General features: G+C 42.8%; 1 protein-coding gene and 1 long non-coding RNA gene across 4 annotated transcripts in view; one reads left to right on the plus strand and one right to left on the minus strand.

Moving 5' to 3' along the window:
- Nucleotides 1-2,074: 2,074 nt before the first annotated feature.
- The window catches only part of LOC127533098 (uncharacterized), a 78,468-nt gene continuing 61,837 nt past the window's right edge, over nucleotides 2,075-18,705 (plus strand). The window contains exon 1 of the long non-coding RNA XR_007940793.1: nucleotides 2,075-2,284. This is a non-coding gene — a long non-coding RNA (uncharacterized LOC127533098). The remainder of the gene's footprint in view (nucleotides 2,285-18,705) is intronic.
- The window catches only part of dlc1 (DLC1 Rho GTPase activating protein), a 49,978-nt gene continuing 37,285 nt past the window's right edge, over nucleotides 6,013-18,705 (minus strand). For all 3 annotated transcript variants that reach the window (XM_022215960.2, XM_022215969.2, XM_051945311.1), the window contains 10 exons: nucleotides 16,398-18,067; nucleotides 15,538-15,717; nucleotides 13,772-13,931; nucleotides 12,593-12,800; nucleotides 11,953-12,169; nucleotides 11,391-11,505; nucleotides 9,475-9,690; nucleotides 8,192-8,409; nucleotides 7,898-8,071; nucleotides 6,013-7,810 (listed from right to left, as the gene is read on the minus strand). In XM_022215960.2, coding sequence (XP_022071652.1) covers nucleotides 7,711-7,810; nucleotides 7,898-8,071; nucleotides 8,192-8,409; nucleotides 9,475-9,690; nucleotides 11,391-11,505; nucleotides 11,953-12,169; nucleotides 12,593-12,800; nucleotides 13,772-13,931; nucleotides 15,538-15,717; nucleotides 16,398-18,067 — 3,258 coding nt within the window. In that variant the 3' untranslated portion in view covers nucleotides 6,013-7,710. The remainder of the gene's footprint in view (nucleotides 7,811-7,897; nucleotides 8,072-8,191; nucleotides 8,410-9,474; nucleotides 9,691-11,390; nucleotides 11,506-11,952; nucleotides 12,170-12,592; nucleotides 12,801-13,771; nucleotides 13,932-15,537; nucleotides 15,718-16,397; nucleotides 18,068-18,705) is intronic.

Genomic DNA, 18,705 nt, shown 5'->3' on the forward strand with positions numbered 1-18,705 from the left:
AAAGATAAATGGACACACTCATGTGTTCCTCAAATAGATCAATGATGAACTGGTATTTGTGACTTGTCAGAGCCAGCTGTGTGTATATATTTGTCCATCAGCATTGTGCTGATCACATGGAGCATTCTGAATGCATACTTTAAAGCATGCACCAAATAATCTGTTCTTAATTTTAAACTGACTTTTGTTTATCTGCATATTTTTTGTTTAGAAGTAACATCCTCCGCTGTATGTACATATATATACATGTGCATTTTACAAGTACAAAACAGATGAGTCATGTTTTTTTTTAGTACTCCTGGCATAAATAGAGTCCAACCTTTTTAAACCTGATACTGCTTGACAGAAGAGTTGCTCTCTGCAGATGTCGCAGCATGTTGCCCCAACTGTCATCTCCTGAAGCCTTCAGTTAGGAACATGTCAAAAAGAAAGAAAGAAAGAAAGAAAGAAAGAAAGAAAGAAAGAAAGAAAGAAAGAAATTTTTCAAAAACAAATTACTTTCCAAGACCACATGAGTGTCTAATCAATCCACCCAGCAGGCAGAGGTCACAAATACATTTCTTCTTGTTATCATGACAAATGCATATATTTTTTTTTTAAGCTAAATGTCATTTAATTTAAAAAGCCCTTCAATGGAAAGACGAATAATGATTTCATATTCAATGTGAAATGATTCAACACTGTAGTGGATGGCAATGGCACTATAATAAGTACTGAGCAGAATGACCTCTGTCTTCTTGCAACTGAAATTATCAGTGGTTCTGGTCCTATGGGTGCACATAATGGAGTGAAGAATTTTAGGATTGTACAACTATTGGACTACCCATGCAGACAATGGAACTAAAAATGTACAAAAAAATGCTCCTAACACAGTGCCATTATAGACAAACCACATCAAATAAATAACAAAATCAGTAAAATAACAGCAAAACTATTTTGTACAACATCAAAACTTTTTCTGCTGATATTATGTTAATAAATATGTGTATATCTAATAATGTTTAGCTTTAATAATGTCCAGGTTGAGGCTTTGGGACCTGCAGAGTTCCTATGGGAATGGTCATTTACTGTGTTGTGAGCTGTGACTTTAAGCAGGTCATACTGTGTTTTATTTTATCTGTGAGGAGAAATGATTTTTTTTTGTTCAGTTCAGTTTCATTTACATAGTTTATTTGTTCTAAAATTGCATTTGAGAACAAATAAGCTTTCAGAAACTGTAGGAACTACGTATAAACTTACACTCTGAGAGTGACAAGTTTCTGCAACAATAAAATCCATTTATTCATTTCTCCATGTGTGCACAGTTATAATGGTTTGGAGAAAATTTAATGGAGATTTGTGTATTGTGGAGGGAGACTGACATCTAGTGGTCAAAATATGTCATTACTCAAATGGAAATATGCAACTGGGGCTTTTCAAAATGGTTTTAAATTAATTATTCATGAGGAGAAATGTATGATAAAAAAACATCAAAAATGAATACGTGTATGAATACAACACCGATAAGCTTCTGCAATGTCACAGCATTTATTTCTGTCCAGAGTTGCATTAATTTTCTACCAAGATCTCATATTGATGATGGGAGAGTTGAACAAAGTCTTCTAAAGAACATCCCAAAGATTCTCAGTGGGGCTGAGGTCTGGACTCTGTGGAGGACAATCCATGTGTGAAAATGACGTCTCATGCTCCCTGATCCACTCATTCTCAATGTGAACGCCATGAATCCTGGCATCATCATCTTGGAACATGTCCATGTCATCAGGGAGAAAAACTCCATTGATGTAAAGTCATTTAGTGTATTCAGGTAGTCAGCTGACCTGTATGGTAGGTACTAGGCATGATGAGGGCATCATTTCATCTTATTCTCTTCTTACCCTGATGCCCCCATCACTTTGGAACAGGGTAAATCTGGACTCATCAAACCACAGGACCTTCTTTCATTGCTCCAGAGTCCAATCTTTATGCTCCATAGCAAACTGAAGCCTTTTTGTCTGATTATCTTCATTGATCAGTGGTTTTCTTAGAGCTACACAGCTGTTTAGTTCCAATCCTTTGAGTTCTCTTCGCGTTGTGTGTGTGTGTGTGTGTGTGTGTGTGTGTGTGTGTGTGTGTGTGTGTGTGTGTGTGTGTTCTTGTACTTGCTACATGGTGAGTACCATTTTCTGCATTTAACTATCAATGTGAGGACATTTTTACAAAGTGAGGACATTTTGGCCGGTCCTCACTTTGAAACAACCATGTTTGAGGGTGAAGACTTGTTTTTAGAGAACAGGTATGAATTGAGGTTTGGTTAGGGTTAGGGTAAGGATTAAGTTTAGGCAATCAGTTGTGATGGTTAAGGTTAGGGTAAGGCTCTAGGAAATGCATTACGCCTATGGATGTCCTCACTAAGATAGAAGTACAAACATGTGTGTGTGTGTGTGTGTGTGTGTGTGTGTGTGTGTGTGTGTGTGTGTGTGTGTGTGTGTGTAAATGCTCTTACTTTCACTGCTAAACATAGCTGTTGATTTCCTACAATCATCTAAGAATTTGTTCCGACCACATTTCTTCCTCAAAGATGATAGTTCACAACTGTCCTTGCGTTGGACGGTTCTTAACCTGATTTTAGTAGTTTCAAAAATCTTCTTAGTTGTTTTCTTTGCTTGATGCAAGCCAATAATTCCACCATTCTGAGACAGATTAACATCCTTTCCATGACCACATGATATGTCTTCTGACATGGTTGTTTGAGAAAAGAGAAGCTCCTCACTGCATCAACTAGAGTTAAATAAGTTGTTGCAGCTGAAACATATTCATCACTGCAGTAATTATCCAATGGAAGGCTCTTACCTGTTTGCTTAGTTAAATCCAAGTGGCAACTTTTTTTGGACAGGCAGTCTTTAAATTGTATCATTTTACCTGATAATGACCTAATCATGCTGATGACACAATCCACTCAGCACGCAGCTGTTGACAACTAGTATAAATTGCAAGAGAAGATAATATCTGGGTAAGATAAACTTTTAAAGCTGTGTGATCTCGGACAGAAAGTAGTATGTGGGTGGAATGTGGGTAGCTATCATTCAGTTCAGTCAGTCGGGTTGTTGTGAAAACAAAGGTCCCGAGGGTGTGGTCTTACAACTACAGTCTTGAAGCTACAGCCTCTTGTACTGTAGATACACATTATTCCAAATGTATCATTAATAGCCTCTAGAGGGCAGTGTTGAACTGTGTAAATCATAAACTGACTTCCAAGCAGCTCCATCACACCTCATGTTTGCTCAAAGTGGATGTGTTCCAAACCTTTAGCTAGTGTGTGTCACACAGGTTGAACAAGAAATATCTGAAGGACGGCAGAACATCTGGAACCCAGAGCTGAAAACATCCAGTTTGAAATGTTGAGGATTTATCAACTGAGAGGAAAAACACACACAAAATAGCACAATACCTCAGAACATGAGTTACTGATTATCTCTTCATTAACCTTCGTCATGACACTTTTTAAATCTCATTCATCTGCTTCAGTAAAAGTGTTCAGGCAGTTTCTTTCTCCACTGATAATGTAGTGCGAACATCTTTTTTCCTTTGTTTCTTTGACTGTCCTGACATCTTTCTTTCTTTTTCCCTCTCTGTTGCACATGTGCACACAAATGTGACCAACCAACAGCCATATCAGGACTGGGACACCATCTCAGTGAGTGGTGGATCGAACCCTGCCACATGCGACTCTGTTATTACTGTGAATGTTACATGTTATTGTGTTTGAATGTGTTTTGTGTTTGCAGGTTCATACAATGAGGCACAACATCCTGATTTTATTTATTTTTTTGACAAACAGCCAGATCTGTTTTTCTCTGCTCATAAACTTTACTTCCTGCCTCTGGAATTTCTGAAATATCCAGATGTGTTGAGGAATGATGAGGTCAACTGTAGAAACACCGTGTGACCAAACACTCTTTGTTTTCCGTGTTGACTCTTAAAATATGGCCTTATCTCGATGACATACCATTTCTGTTGCCACAACAGCGCTACAAGTGATCCATCAGAACATGCAGGTCCACATGGAGATATGTGACCCATTTGTGTTAACAACCAATTGAACAGGTGTACCTAATAAAGTGGCCGGTGAGCGTAAATGTCATCCCTTTATCCTATTACACTTCTGTGCGAAATGCTGTTATAATTAGCTCATGAATTCTTCAGTTTTGGCCAAAAACCCTTGAGTTCACTGTGACCTTTGGCCACCAAATTTCAATCTGTTTGTCCCTGAACCCAAGAGGATGTCTATTCCAGATGGAATAAATTCCCTCCAGGCGTTCCTGAGATATCACACAAATGGAACAGAATGCTCAGTGGAGCCATAGTTCTACTTATTTCATACCTAATTAATTAAGTAGAAAACTCCACGTTTGTTTTACTCCTGAAGCAGATAGTATCCGGACAGACTGTTCACATCTTTCAGATAAATGATAGAAATATTGCTGCAGGATTGATAGCAGACTGAGGGACAATATGATTATCTAACCACACAAACCATCAAAGTCTCTGCATGTACTTGAATACATTAATTTGTTCTCACTGCATTCAGTTAGCACCATACCTGCTTATTACAGATGCATTTGAAGTTTTTCTCCCAGCTTCAACACCAACATGATCAGAGAATAGAAATCCCACAAATGTCAGAGAGGGGTACAGAGGAACATTTCCAGCAACCATCACTCCTGTGTTCTAATGCTACATTGTGTTAGCTAATGGTGTTGAAAGGATAATTGATGATTAGAAAACCCTTGTGAAATCGTATTAGCACATGAATAGTGGGAGTTTTCATGAAAAACATGAAATTGTCTGGGTGGATCCAAACTTTTGAACTGTAGTGTAAGTCCAGACAGACGTGGATGTTTGCTTCAACTCGACTGATTAATGCTTGACAAACTGGAGGAACAACACTGATGAATGCACACGCTCATATTCATTTATCAATGGTGGGAAACCCTCTGTGGCTGATTCTCAAACAGCGGTGCAGGAATGCAGCACTGGTGCTGACTGTTGGTCCGCCTTATCTGGCCCTGCATAATCTCGCAGAGGTGTTTGGGTTCTCAGGCAAATCACATACACCAGTACTGGAGTATGCAGGCAAACACACGTACACACAAGAGAAAATGAACAGAGAGAAAGAGACAGATTTTGCTTGCTGTGGTTTATGTTATTCAAACAAAGAGGGAAGACAAATCTGTTGAATGTCCGGGACAAATTCAAATCAAAGGCATGTATGCGTCTTTTGTCATGTGCGTTTGACCCCGTCAGAGGCTCTTTGGTGCACTCATAGAAAAAATAAGTGAGTGAGTGAGTATGCCAGCAGAAAATGTAAATGCATTGTCTTGGCTGTGGGTTCACAGTCGAGTTCAGACTTGTTTCTGCTCTCACACTGTATGGAAAGAACTCGTCCTTGAGCTGTGGAAATACACAATCCAGGATTACGGATCATAATAATTCCAATGTTTGGACAGGAGCAAAGCATGAACAAAACATGTAGAGCACGAGGGAAAGACATTTTTTCCTGCCACTTCTAACTTTGTCGAGTGATTAAAAACAAAAAGAGGTACATTAGGCCCCGCTCTGACCCCTGGAACCCCGTCTTCCTTGCCGCATGACTGCCTTCCTCCATGTTGAGTCTGCCTTGTCTAGACCAGGCCAGCTGTGGTACAACAGACCCCATTGTTGTATGAAACTATTATGTAAGAAACAAGGCAAGGAGTGAGATCACCATCTACCAAGCCTTGCCTGCCTAATCATGGAATTACTAACGTGGAATGAAGACAAGACAGAGAGAGACGTGGATATGAGGGAAAAGCGGAGTCTGGATCTGAGAAGGTGTAATTACTTGGAACAAACTGTAATGTAAACAAGTGATTGCAGAGATTAAATGGGATTTGAGGAGCAAAACCAGAACAAAGCTACAAATGTTTGGTCTGAAAAGGCGTCTATAGTGTGGTCTCCCAGTAAAACCATTAATACGTAACTCTCAAGACACAATTATTATTTTTAATACATTTAATAGTGCACTTTGATTAACCTGTACAGAAATAATATTAATAAAAAGATAAAACATTTTTTTTCATTTCTGAAACACAAAGCTTAACATGTACAATAAAATAAAATACAATGATATGATACAAAACAAACATATATCTGAGGTATAAATATATTTGCTTTAAATTAACTGTCATTGTCATGCGTTATTATTTGGCAAAGACACAGTTATTAGGTACAAACAACTATGATATGAACAATGGCTTAGTGTATTAATCATACAACTCAACATGAACAATGCACCCTCAGATCGAAGCATGTTATGAGCAAAGGTCAACCGTTATGAGGACCCAAATCTCTAATTTCTTTTTTAAAACACTGACAAGACAGTACAGAGAGAGAAGCTTACGCAACAATATTTTTCCTTCCTTTTAAAATCACACATTCAATCGGCCCTCTTCTTTACAGTAAAACCTGTAAAATCTCCACCTTTATAAAAGGCCCATTTTTCTCCGTTTTCTTTTCATCTTTTCTGAGAGGACTTGCTAGAGGTTTGTGTTGCGTTAGAACAGTGCATTGTGTTTTCTGTTCTCATGTACATCAAAGCAATTATAAAATCTCTCTCTATATGTTTTTATTTCCTAAAGTATACGAGCGATGCCTGGTCGACAACTATTTCAAAAGCTGTGAATTGTGCTGTGCTCTAAACAAAATAATCTCTAACATTGTAATAGTGAGAAAAAGCTCAGTAAAGGGGAAGCTACTTCTTTCAGCTTTATTTCCTTTATTTGGTCCATTCGATGTGTTGGTCTGAAGTTGTAATTTGTTATCATGTGATGTCTACGTGACCTCCCATTGTGGCTGCATTACTAGCATAGAGACTTATTTTGCCAGAGTATCTCCAGAAACAAAAACAACTTTCATATGAAGCTCATGATACATCGAGACTAACTGAATCAAATTCGCCTTGAGGGAATAAAGAGACTTCCATTTGTATGTCAGTAAATGAGGCTCTTTCGTTGATCGTTCCTTTCTTTTTGGTGAGCCTGCCACCAGCACTCATCTGTCTCTACCTCGAAACACTAAAACCCTCTGTGCTATCTGCCACCTGTCATCTCACAATATCCTGTCTATTGTCTCCACTCAGTCTGCATATTACCAGCACTTTCACATCTTTCTTCACCCATGGATTCATCAGTCAGCTGACCATAATAATGTCTACTATTCCTCCTGTGCTTTGCTGTAACAGAAAAAGGAACAGAGGTAACACAAGACAGACACCGACCATTACTGTGTGAATGAAATACTCTATGTACACATTATTCTGCGACTGGAAACCAGTATATGTATTAACCGTTTGTTGGTTCGCACTCATACTCGCACTCACAGGCACACATTAAATCCCCCTTGCTTCTCAGAAGCAATAGCACCCTTTGGATAAAGTTTAAATCACACATCCTGTATCAGCAACATCCTGTCCTCTGGACCAGAAAAACGTTTGTGTGACGACTCCTTTCGGCAGCACACTGACAGCCCCAAACAGTTTTAAACACAATATCTGTGTTGATGTAGGGCACGAAAAGTCCTTCAATCCAGGATCCAGGGTTTGTCCTTTAAATGTGAGCATAATGAGGTGTGGACCGCATCTACCCTCTGAAGGAATGAATCCTTTCATTTCAAGAAAGTGTCCAAATTGCCTTCTCATTTGTCCATGGGCACGGTGAAAGAGTCTCGTATCCGCGCCACCTCAGCAGCACACAAGTGTCCATACAGTTTATTGTACCACTCCGGGAAACGACCCCTGAAAGAGAAGAAAGTGACGTGTTGTTAGCTCACAGGATTAATTTAATCCCCACTTTGGTTTTAGTCCTGGAAATAATCCACTCACCTGCAGTCGATTCTGGAAATGTGCGTGAGTCTGGACTTGTTGGTTCCACAGGGCTCTATGTAGTAGCGTGAAGTGAGGACATTGGCTCGGACACCCACCACCAGCACCCCTTCATGGTCCACAGATGTACACACAAGAGCACACGCTCCCTTTGGCAGGTCTGTTACCCATGTCCTGGTAGAAAGTGTAAACAGAGAGTGGATTAGGAACAACATTAGAGCAGTCAAACTGCAGAATAGATGGAGACAAAGACAGAAGTGAAAAAGGTGGATGAGGAGGAGGACAAAGACTTACCTGAGCACCAGGTGGTCTCTGGTGGGATGTGGAGCCATGGTGTTCCTGACATACTGGTAGACCTCTGTCCTCTCGTCGAGCGTCTCCACGACTCGGCTTTCGAGCAGGTCCTCGTCCCAGTGTCCCTGCTCTCGCAGCACCCGCGTCAAAACCTCCTCAGGACCTGCAGGAATCTCCACAGTCACTTTCCACAGCCGCAGTGGAAACCCATCATGCACCTGGAGAAACACACAGAAAGGCCCAATTACTTCACAGACAGTGTTTTATTAAAGATTATTGGATTATTAGATCACATTGTGATAGCAGAGACAATTCTGTCACAGTCGTAGACGTTAAATAAAAGAGATGACATTTTTTGCAACATCTGGCTTCAATTTCAAATGTCTAATAAAAGTGTTTGAAGGCTTCCCATAGGATTTCTAATTGTATCAGTCACATTACATGAGTTATACAAGTTATATGCGGTGATCCAGCCATAAATTTATGCACAACAGTCCGGCTGTGTTTCAAATCCTACTGCTGCCCTTTAGCCAAGTCAGCTGCTTCGTTCTGCCATCAGATGATAAAGAACACACGCACACACACAGACACAGACACACACACACACACACACACACACAGACACACACACACACACACAGACACACACACAGACACACACACACACACACACACACACACACACACACACACACACACACACACACACACACACACACACACACACACACACACACACACACACACACACACACACTTTGCCTTGTGACTTTCAAACTAGAGAAAGATAACCTCATCCAGGCCCCATTCACACTAGACACAGGAAATGTACGCCTGGGATAATGGCGGGGTTGTGTATGATTGTGTGTTTGTCTCCGTGTCAAGCTGATGTCATTCTGGGATGGAGTCCAGTACTGGGATGGGAATGAGAAGCCGAGGGCCAGGCCACTTTCACACGGATGCGTTTCTACACAGGAAGCCCTAACTGCTGTTTTTCTACTTGATATTTAGAGAAGCAGAAATGAGGCGAGGCGAAGAGAAAAGGGACAAGACAGGAAACAGAGATGGTGTGTGCACTTCATGAATGTCCGCTTGTTTACATACAAAAGACATATTGACGAATGATGCGGTTTTTTTTTCTCCTCTTTCATAACGAATTCTTCCTGAATCTGTTTCCACCCGTAACCCAAACAAACATGCAAAAAGCAGCCACTAAGACTGGACAGATGAGGTGTAAAAGACAACAAGAACAAGAGAAAGCAATGAGCGCTGACTGGGCCTACCTTCCTACAGGAGAGCTCGGCATGCTCAGGAGTGGAGCAGCTGTCATAACCTTTGAACTTGTCTTTGGCCTCTTTGAGGAGGGTGTCTAGGCTGTCCTGTAGGTACGCTCTGTAGCCTCCCTGCCCGGCCTCTTCTCTTGCAAGCTCCTCCAAACGTTGTGGCAACAGAGCCTGCTCCACATAGGAGTTCCTGCAGCGATTCATTTCTTCTGGGATCTGAAAGCACAGAGAAGAACGAAGGTCGGAACATTTACTATTTCACTTTAATTGTAGCTACTGTGTGTGATTGCTAGATGTGCTTAATTTAACAGACTCCGTTCAACTTTCTCCTTCTGTATAAATATTTACCACAGTACTGTTTTACACACCACTGAGACACTTCATGTTTTGTTTTGGCCAGGCATCTTCATCTTTACTGCATTAATCCTCTTAAAGGGGAACTTCGTTTTTTTTCAACCTGGAGTCTGTTTCCATATGTCACTTCATACATGTGAGTGATGGAGAAATGAATTTTCGACATAGCTCCAGTATTTAGCCAGGCAGGCAGCTTAGCAGCTCAGCTAGCAGCTCGGCTAGCGAAAAGTATGGGGCAGCTGGCCCCCCTGTGTCAAAGCCCGCCCTACCGTGCTTTTTGCCCCACACTGACCGGCTCAGATAGTCTCAATGAGTGTCCCACAACATACTAGAGATGAGCTCGCGCCAAAACTGGTGTTTTGGTGTGAGCTCTCGTGCGATTTCGGAACAAGATTTGCATTCTAGCGTCCTGAGATTTGGATACAGACCACAACAAAGAGCGATCGGCAGGTAATGTGGAGGTTTTCGTTCACTTCTCATCTCTAGTTTGTTGTGGGACACTCATTGAGACTATCTGAGCCGGTCAGTCTGGGGAAAAAGCACGTTAGGGCGGACTTTGACGCTGGGGGGCCAGCTGCCCCATACTTTTCACTAGCCGAGCTGCTAGCTGAGCTGCTAAGCTGCCTGCCTGGCTAAATACTGGAGCTATGTCGAAAATTCATTTCTCCATCACTCACATGTATGAAAATACATATGGAAACAGACCCCAGGTTGAAAAAAACGAAGTTCCCCTTTAACTGAATCCTAACAACATCAAGAAGATTAGATAAGAAAGGGCTGTTTCGAATTTAAGGTCATCATTTCGGCGGTCATCTTCCTTTTATAAACCTCCATGACCAAATCTAAATTCAATTAAAGAAAGAAAAAAATGAGAGATAATTGAGTTTACTTGCGTGATCATGACAGGAAGCTCCCCCACAATCTAATAAAACTCTGATAGTAATGACCCACAGTACGCGGCCTTTTAGCATCCACTGTAGCATATCAAAGAGGACGGCACAAGGGAAAGCACATTTTATGCTAAATGTAATTTTAATTGGATTAGTAATGCTGCAGTTTGCTGGTTACTTCCCGTTTATCCAGTCAAGTGCTCTTCACTAAATAAGATGTATTCATGGATTTGCAACCTCTGTGGGGCTCCGTTATCGTTTTCCTCTCTGCACAAATGCACGAGTGGGGTTTAAATGAACAGAGAGACGAGAAGTCCAGTTCTGTACAACAGAGGCATTCAAAACAGAGGGTCAGTTGGCACTTTTACTTTATGTAATCATAACAGCGCTTGAACAAATGACAGCATGAATTGGATCAACATGTTATGTAACTGGGGCTAAGTTTGTTTACATGACAAACACGGGGGCACAAGGTAGGTGGCAGTGACATGACGCAGTGAGCCGGAGGTGACATTCATTCTGTCAACACCTAAACGGCAGCTTGCCTACATATAGGACAGCCTAGACCCTCATTCTGACACTGTTATCAATTTTTAAGCTAAGTTTAACTTTAAAAGCGAGGAATTTGCCTAGTTACAACACACATGTTCAGTCTTTTTAAGTTTTACTGACCCTGAAGAGTTTCCTGCACTCCTGGATCATGTGTGCCAGACCATGAGTGGCAGCCAGGTTCTCATTCAAGTCCCTCTGGTCTGGCTTTCCCAGTGTCTGCTTCCGGTTCATCACCCTTTAATCAAGGAAAAGTGGGAGAAACAAGTGGAGGCAACAAGATTAATAACCGCATCCATCATGCAGACAGCGTGCAAAGAAAACGAAGAGGAAGTGTTAGAGAATGAGGGCAGAAACAAAGAGTTGAGCTGTTTAAAGCTGATGAACCATCCCCCTGGAAGTACCTAATATGGAACAAATTATGTGTCTCTTAATTAGGTTAAGATGTTTATGTAACCCTTCTATTTCCTCTGTCTCTCTCCCTTCCTTGTCTCTACAGCTTTGCCCTCTTCCTTCTTCTTCTTCTGTCCTCTATTCACAGCATCCTTCTCTTTTGTTTCTTTAGAGTGAGCCTTTCCTGTTTTCAAAATGTCCAACATATTTCATGTTACGTAAGCGGCTACGACAACATCTGCGACTGTTAATGATATTGCAAAAATAAACAGATTTACAGAGGCACACACACCTAGGCGAGGAGCTCTCCTTGCGCCGCAGGGTGTTGAGGTGGAAGACGGACGGAGCCAGACAGACAGCCAGGTTGGTGGGAGTCATCTGGTTCTCGGCCACGCTGGCCGTCACGTCACTTAGCAAACACAACAGCGTTCGCAGGGCCTCTCGGTTCTCGTCCGGCAGCAGCAGCACGGCAGCACGAGCAGCCTGAAGACGAAGCTCTTTAGGCATGTCTGGAGAAGAAGATGGAATTTGTTATGGCTCCATTTCAAAACTACTAACCACCGTCATGCTGCATCATGTCATCCTTTCTTTTGCATCCATTGGTTAATTCAAGAAGGAGATTGTGTAGGGCTTTATGTTACCTGCCAAGAATGAGCTACGATGGGATCTGCGTGCACCTAAGTGTGTTATATAAGTCTATGTGTGTGTACACTATATGTTTCATACTTCATGCACAGGACTGGCGTTGTTTCACCTTATATAAACAGTCTCAAATGCAGTATAGGAACCCAGCTTGAGAGGATGTCCATGTTGCCAGTGAGTTGCAGAGGGATATACGGTATCACATGCTTTTGAGGCTGGTTAAAGGATAATGTGTGATTGAATGTGGATGTTCCTACAGCATTTTGACGTGTTTTGTTTTGTATACTTACACTGATAGATCTGGAGAAAGGTCTCAGATAGTTTGCTAGTCAGCAGGGGTTCTGGTAAATCTCTAAAGTACTGTTTCAGCATGTCGGCAACGTCATAAGCCGACTGTCCCTCGTAGTTGACTCCTCCTCCATCTGCGCCACTCGCCTCGTTCATCTGGCGAAGAGCTTGAATACGAGATTTAACTCCCGATTTTCTGAAAAGACCCACCTGGACAGAGGCACAAAGAGAGACAGAGTCCCGTCATGCACACGCACAGAAACCTGATAAGTCAGCTTTGAACTATAATTCCTTTATTAATCTCAATATTACTGTGCCATTAGTAGAATGTTTGATCTTATTAAAAGGGCGTATCAAAAATGATTCACGTCCCTAAATCAAATACACAATAACATGTTTTAAAGTGAAGGCTGTGGTGGTTGAAAAATAACATTCTTGACTTATCCGCAAATCTAAAGCTTACAGTCAATATGGTTACATCACAACAGGTCCTGTTGACTGTATTTACAAGAAGCTGCCATGACACCCAGGAGGCATTCTTGTACTGACTGATGTCTGAGACCTCATCAGTGGCCTTTTAAGGCTGTATGAAATGGCAATGTTGGGGAGGAAAAGAGAAAAGACCGTTGGCTTGTCCAGTCGGAATATTTTCCATGAGCTTTCACCACTTCCAAACAGAGGCGCCTTGTCCTGCTCTGAAAAGAATGCCACCGTTCTCTTTTCTATTTTGCACTTCATTAATAGCCATTTTATACATATTCCAGCTTTCTTTCCTCCATGAAAGCACACACAGTCTTTCAAGCTGTTTCTGGAGACACGGATGACTTAACAGCTGCACACTTTGACTCTTCCCAGGCCTCGCTGCGTTCAGCGTGTGTGTGACAGTGAGATGAGAAAAAGGGGGAAAGACAGAAACTGTATACACACACTGACTAAGTGGGTATTGGGTTTTTTCCGATTCACTGCTCCATCTTATGTAATATCCAGTGAAAAAAATTGCACAAGAATATTTGACAGATTGCAGATGTCCTAAAACTGAGCTATTATACAACTCAAGCACTAAATAACTCTTCAAGCTAAAGAAACTAGAGATGGTCGTTTAAGTTTTAAAATGGATGTTACATGTACACTTGCAATTACAGTATATACATAGGTTTTGTGTATTTATCTATTTGGGTTACCTGGTCGAGGCACTGATTGCGTAAGTAGCGCATTGCCTGCTGAATTCCTTGAGGGAGGGGTTGGCCTGTCCGCTGGACGATGACTTGTAGTGGCACACCAAACACATTCCTGTCTTTGTAATCGCGCACCTTGATCCGCTTCATAAACTTTGGCACAGCCCTGCAACATATACACAAGGGGAAAAAAAATGTAACTTCTAAATAGTACAACAAAATAACGAAACACTTTCATTCTTACTTCACTAAACAGCTGTGCATTTCTCACAAAACTGACAGCCTCAGAAGTTTTAAATGGCTGTTTATTAGTTCAGAATAACTTAAAACTCTGAATCAAATTGCAACAGAATTAGCCTGGCCAATGAACAGTTGTCTGAATGTTTTATGTGTGTGCAAGGCAGAAACTGAGTGGCTGCAGAAGCCTGTCTCCAGGTTTATGAGAGGGGTGGATAAGCAAGGTAAGGGGAGAATGGAAAGGGGAGTGAGATGTAAGCCAGGGGTGTCAAAGGGGGAGGAACCCACTCCTTTAGACATCCGCACACAGTGTCTGTCTCCCCTACTGTTGTCTACTCACTGTGTGTGAGTGTGTGTGTGTGTGTGTGTGTGTGTACGCACCTGGGCGCTTGTGAACAGCGAGTCTATAACCACAAACTCAAAGTTGAAACATGCAACCCCGACCGTTTCACAAGAATGTGCCCACATATCTATGGCTGTGTATCTATCTGCATGGGTGCGAGTGTGTTTAGCAGAGAGATGCTATGCGTGACTCAGGACAAGCATCTCTTTGTAAGAGCTGATGTTCACAAGAGCCAAAGTGCTTCTCAGAACCACAGATTGGGAAAAATGGAAAAAGGAGCACATTATAATGCCAGACGGAATTCTGAATATGTATGGGCCTCCAGCCACCAATGGAACACTGGCTTTTAATGAGCCGCAACCTGTCATAAGACAGTCATAACGCCTTCTGTTCCTGTCCAAAGAAGGCCCTGAGCAGAAGAACAACACAAAAATTATGTGACTTTTCATTTTGGTTAATTTCTCTCATAAAACCTCAAAAACTAAAACCTGGTAAGGTCACATTACAGTTTGGTATTACTCTTGTGTAACACTTATGTTTTGCCCTGCTTTCACTTCAGGGCTTCTTTGTCAAATGGTCTATCTAAGGTACTTCATCTCAGCATCAAATAAATGCAGGACTACAGATTAAAACAGGAAGTAGAATTAAGATCACAAGCAACTGCAAAATCTCACGAGTAGACATAACGAGTAGGATATTGGGTGCCATTAGATAATTATGAGCAGCGTATAAACTGATGTCTGGCGTGTAGCGTACAGTAGAATTGATATAAAATATAGTTTGGGCAGATAACTGTTGAGGGCAGCTCTTTCCAGCCTCCAGCTCAACACCTTGCGTGTGAACTGCCATGATTGCCCCGTTGAGAAAAAGACAATGTACGCCCCTTCCCAGCAATTATGGGCCTGGGAAAAGAATGTGAAACCCAACCTCTGTGGACAGCCGTCACCACACTACACAACAACCTGCAGATGGAGTGGATTGAGAGATGGGTAGGATGGAGGAGTAATAGCTGGTTATTCAAGCAAATCACTTGCAGGAACAATCTGCCAGATGCAGAAGCTATTCTACATGAAAGACAGGCTTAAAAACAGCATGTGTGTCGAATAATCACGCTACAAGAATGCTTTCTATTCAGTGGATATACTGTGCATCTCCTTTACGTAAGCCTTCCACTTTCCTCCAGTCCACTCACCAACTGAATCCATGTTTGTTTGTAGGGGTGTGTTTCTCCAGCAGAGCAGTGAGCTGTAGAAGGGATAGCTTCTGGAGCAGATTCATCTGTAGCACAGACTGGCAGCTAATCTGGAGTTGGGCGGAGGCCAAGCTGGGCCGATGGGAGTTCTGGAAGCTCGGCCAGCGGAGTTTCTGTGGTCTGGAGTACATAGAAAAGGAAGGATAGAAATTGAGATGTGAGAAGAAGAGAAATGATTGTAAAGCAGCAGTTTAACTCCTGGGATCTGCGTCATGCTTTTGTGTATACATAAACAAAGAAAATAACACAAGGCCACACACAGTATTTGTAATTGTGTCTGCCAAGTGATCAGTTGAGGGATTACAAGGACTTATGTATACATCAATCAAGAGATTGTCTAAAAGGCTCAAAACCCAGAGCCCACCAAACATAATTCTGCATGTGAATTCCTGAAAGCTCAGAAACAGTCCCCATGGAGACCGAGAAGCATTCCAGAGTATTCAGCAGCATTACGTAAGGAGAGAAGTCTCAGCGTGTCCCCCCTTTATCCTGGAAAAGTCTTTCTTGTTGGTACCTTAGTGTTTGTGTTTCTGTTGGATTCTGATCTGTTTTGTTGTCTTTAGTGCACATAGTTTTAGAGAAAAAGACCAGGAGCATGAGACTATTTGGAAGCAGCGGCTGGAATTTTAGCTTTCTATCCTAAAAAATCAGTTAACCCAAATAAAAAAAAGTAATTTCTACACTTTCTAATGATTGACAGTTTGCCATGTGGGCTATTTAGAGTAAAGCTTGCTGTGTAGAGGAAAGAATCCAAATGCTTCCCTAAATGTACCGGGCTGGAGATGATTTTCTTCACTGACCTGCTGGTTCGGGTTAGGGATGCTCCAACACCAGAGTCTCTTCTCTCTCTCATCCCCTCCTCTCCCTCGCCAAGGGGGTTTCCTGTGCTGTCTTGGTCACTACCGTTTTCAGTCTCCTCCAGTCGGTTCTGCAGAGGAGAGGATGGACATGGGGAGGCTGAGTCCAGGGCTGAATCAGAGTCTCCTTCTTCTTCTTCATCTTCCTCTTCTTCCTCCTCTTCACCGGCCTCAGCCTCTGACCAGGCATTAACAAAACGCTGCAGGCCACTGACGTGTTGAAGCACTTCCTCTAATTTGTGCTCATCCCCCTCTTCCTCTTCTCCCTCCTCTCTCTCAGCGTAGGGGACGTTGTCATAAAAGCTAAGCCGGCTGTCGACTGAGCCTGATGAGCCGCGTCGCTGTCGTCTACTTTGCCGTCCCCTGAGGATCACCGAGTTCCCGTTGTCATGTCCATTGTTACTGCGCGAACTCCCATCCTGCAGGGCTTTTGGGAAGGTTCCAGGCTTGTGGCCCTCTGGTAAATAGAAGAAGATCATGCCCTCCTCTTCCTCCTCCTCGTCTTCTTCCCCTTGTCTGCTTTTGTCTTGAATGCTGCAGTTGTTCCTGTGGTTCTGCTCATCAACTGTCATCCCATTACTAGCCTGGCAGGGGATGGGCGGGGCAGATTTGGGTGGAGGTGTTGGCTGGCGATCTGAGGCTTGTTGGAGAATGCTGAAAGGATCAAAGCCCTCCAAATACATTCCTCCTCTTTTACTTGAGCCAGCTGCCGTGCTGTGGCTGCGAGCTCGAGTCACCGGACTCGGTGTGCTCACCGCACTTCCACTGCTGGCTTCAGACTGGCTGCTCCCGGTACTTCCAGTGCTTCCGTTGCTGGTCTGAGTGGAATAAGATACAGAGCGATTTCGGTTAAGTGTCATAGTCTGGGTGGGATTGCGGTGGTGATTGAGGTTCTGATTGAGGTTGATACTGGAGATGTCAACACAGTTGAGCCTCCGCAGTTTGTCATCATCGAGACCCTCCTTGATGACAGGACCGCTGATTTCTATTTTGCCTCCACTGGTGCTCCCCTTCTTCTTTCTCTTGGAGGAGGTGCCACTGCGAAGTCGTAGACTCTCCATCCTTTTGAGGAAGCTCTTAGCTCTTGATCGTGTACTTTTGCCGCTGCCACCTCCTCGGTCCAGACTTCCCCCCAGTCCCACCATTCCTGTTTTCACATCAAATGTGAACTGTCTGAGTGTCTCCAGCGGCGATGGAGGCAACCCATCAGACAGAGAGTCCTCATTAGCACATCCTGACCCTCCTGTGCCTGAGGATGAACACATGCTTGCTACGGAGTTGGCACGGGTGGCACCGGCTGGTACAGCTTCATTTATCAGGGCGGCCCCATGGCTCTTCTCCTCTCCTCGTCCTCCACTCCCACTGCTATGGATGGAGCCCACTTCAGGCTGCTCACTGAGGTCAGTCAGCACACTCTCTGAACTGTTGCCTTCACGAAGGGCGAGCTTGCCTTTCTGGGACACTTGGTCTTTAGGAAATGGCGGCTGGGTGGCATCTGTAGGCAGCGAGGAAAAAACCTCCAGCTCCTCCATACGGGACCAGCGCTTGCTGTCTCTCTGGAAGGTCCAGCGGCCACTGATGGCACAGGGCTCGTCTTCATCTGAGTCCTCACTCTGAATAAGGGGCGAAGGAGGGGACAAGGGGAGCAAGAAATGGCAAGAAGAAAAGGAAAAAAGGGAGGGAGGGAGAGAACAGAGGACATTATGCATTGCTACTTTTTCCATTTCTTTTCCAACATTCCTCACCTTGATCCAGGAAACTCTATGGAGTTATGGAAGTTATTTTAGAAGTGTTCTAATTTTAACCTACGTGAAATATAATTATATATGGCTGTCAAATGCTTTCATAACACAAGATCCTTTACATAAGATCTGCAGAATTCTTCTGAGAAGATATATAAGATGTAAGTGACAACAGTTTTTCGTAACGGAGGCCTTGAGGTTAAGCATCTGATATGATGAAATAAAGTTATTCATGGTCAGGCAGTAAACATGTCTCACTCACTTCCTGACTGCTCGGACAATACACATATTACACAAAGAACAAAGTGGCCATTACTGAGACACATTTAACGTACATGCACCTTACCAAAATGCACACACCTCCCCCAGTTTGGTTAATATATCTCAGACCCTGAAGGGAGTTCAGGAAATTCCATTATGACCTCCATAGCTCACAATGCAGCCAGCCAGGCTGGGGTCACCCCCGCATCCCCACCCCACAGTCTTAAACTCCTCTGTCTGTCGTCTGG

The sequence above is a fragment of the Acanthochromis polyacanthus genome, chromosome 3, assembly GCF_021347895.1.
Source record: "Acanthochromis polyacanthus isolate Apoly-LR-REF ecotype Palm Island chromosome 3, KAUST_Apoly_ChrSc, whole genome shotgun sequence".
NCBI lineage: Eukaryota > Metazoa > Chordata > Actinopteri > Pomacentridae > Acanthochromis > Acanthochromis polyacanthus.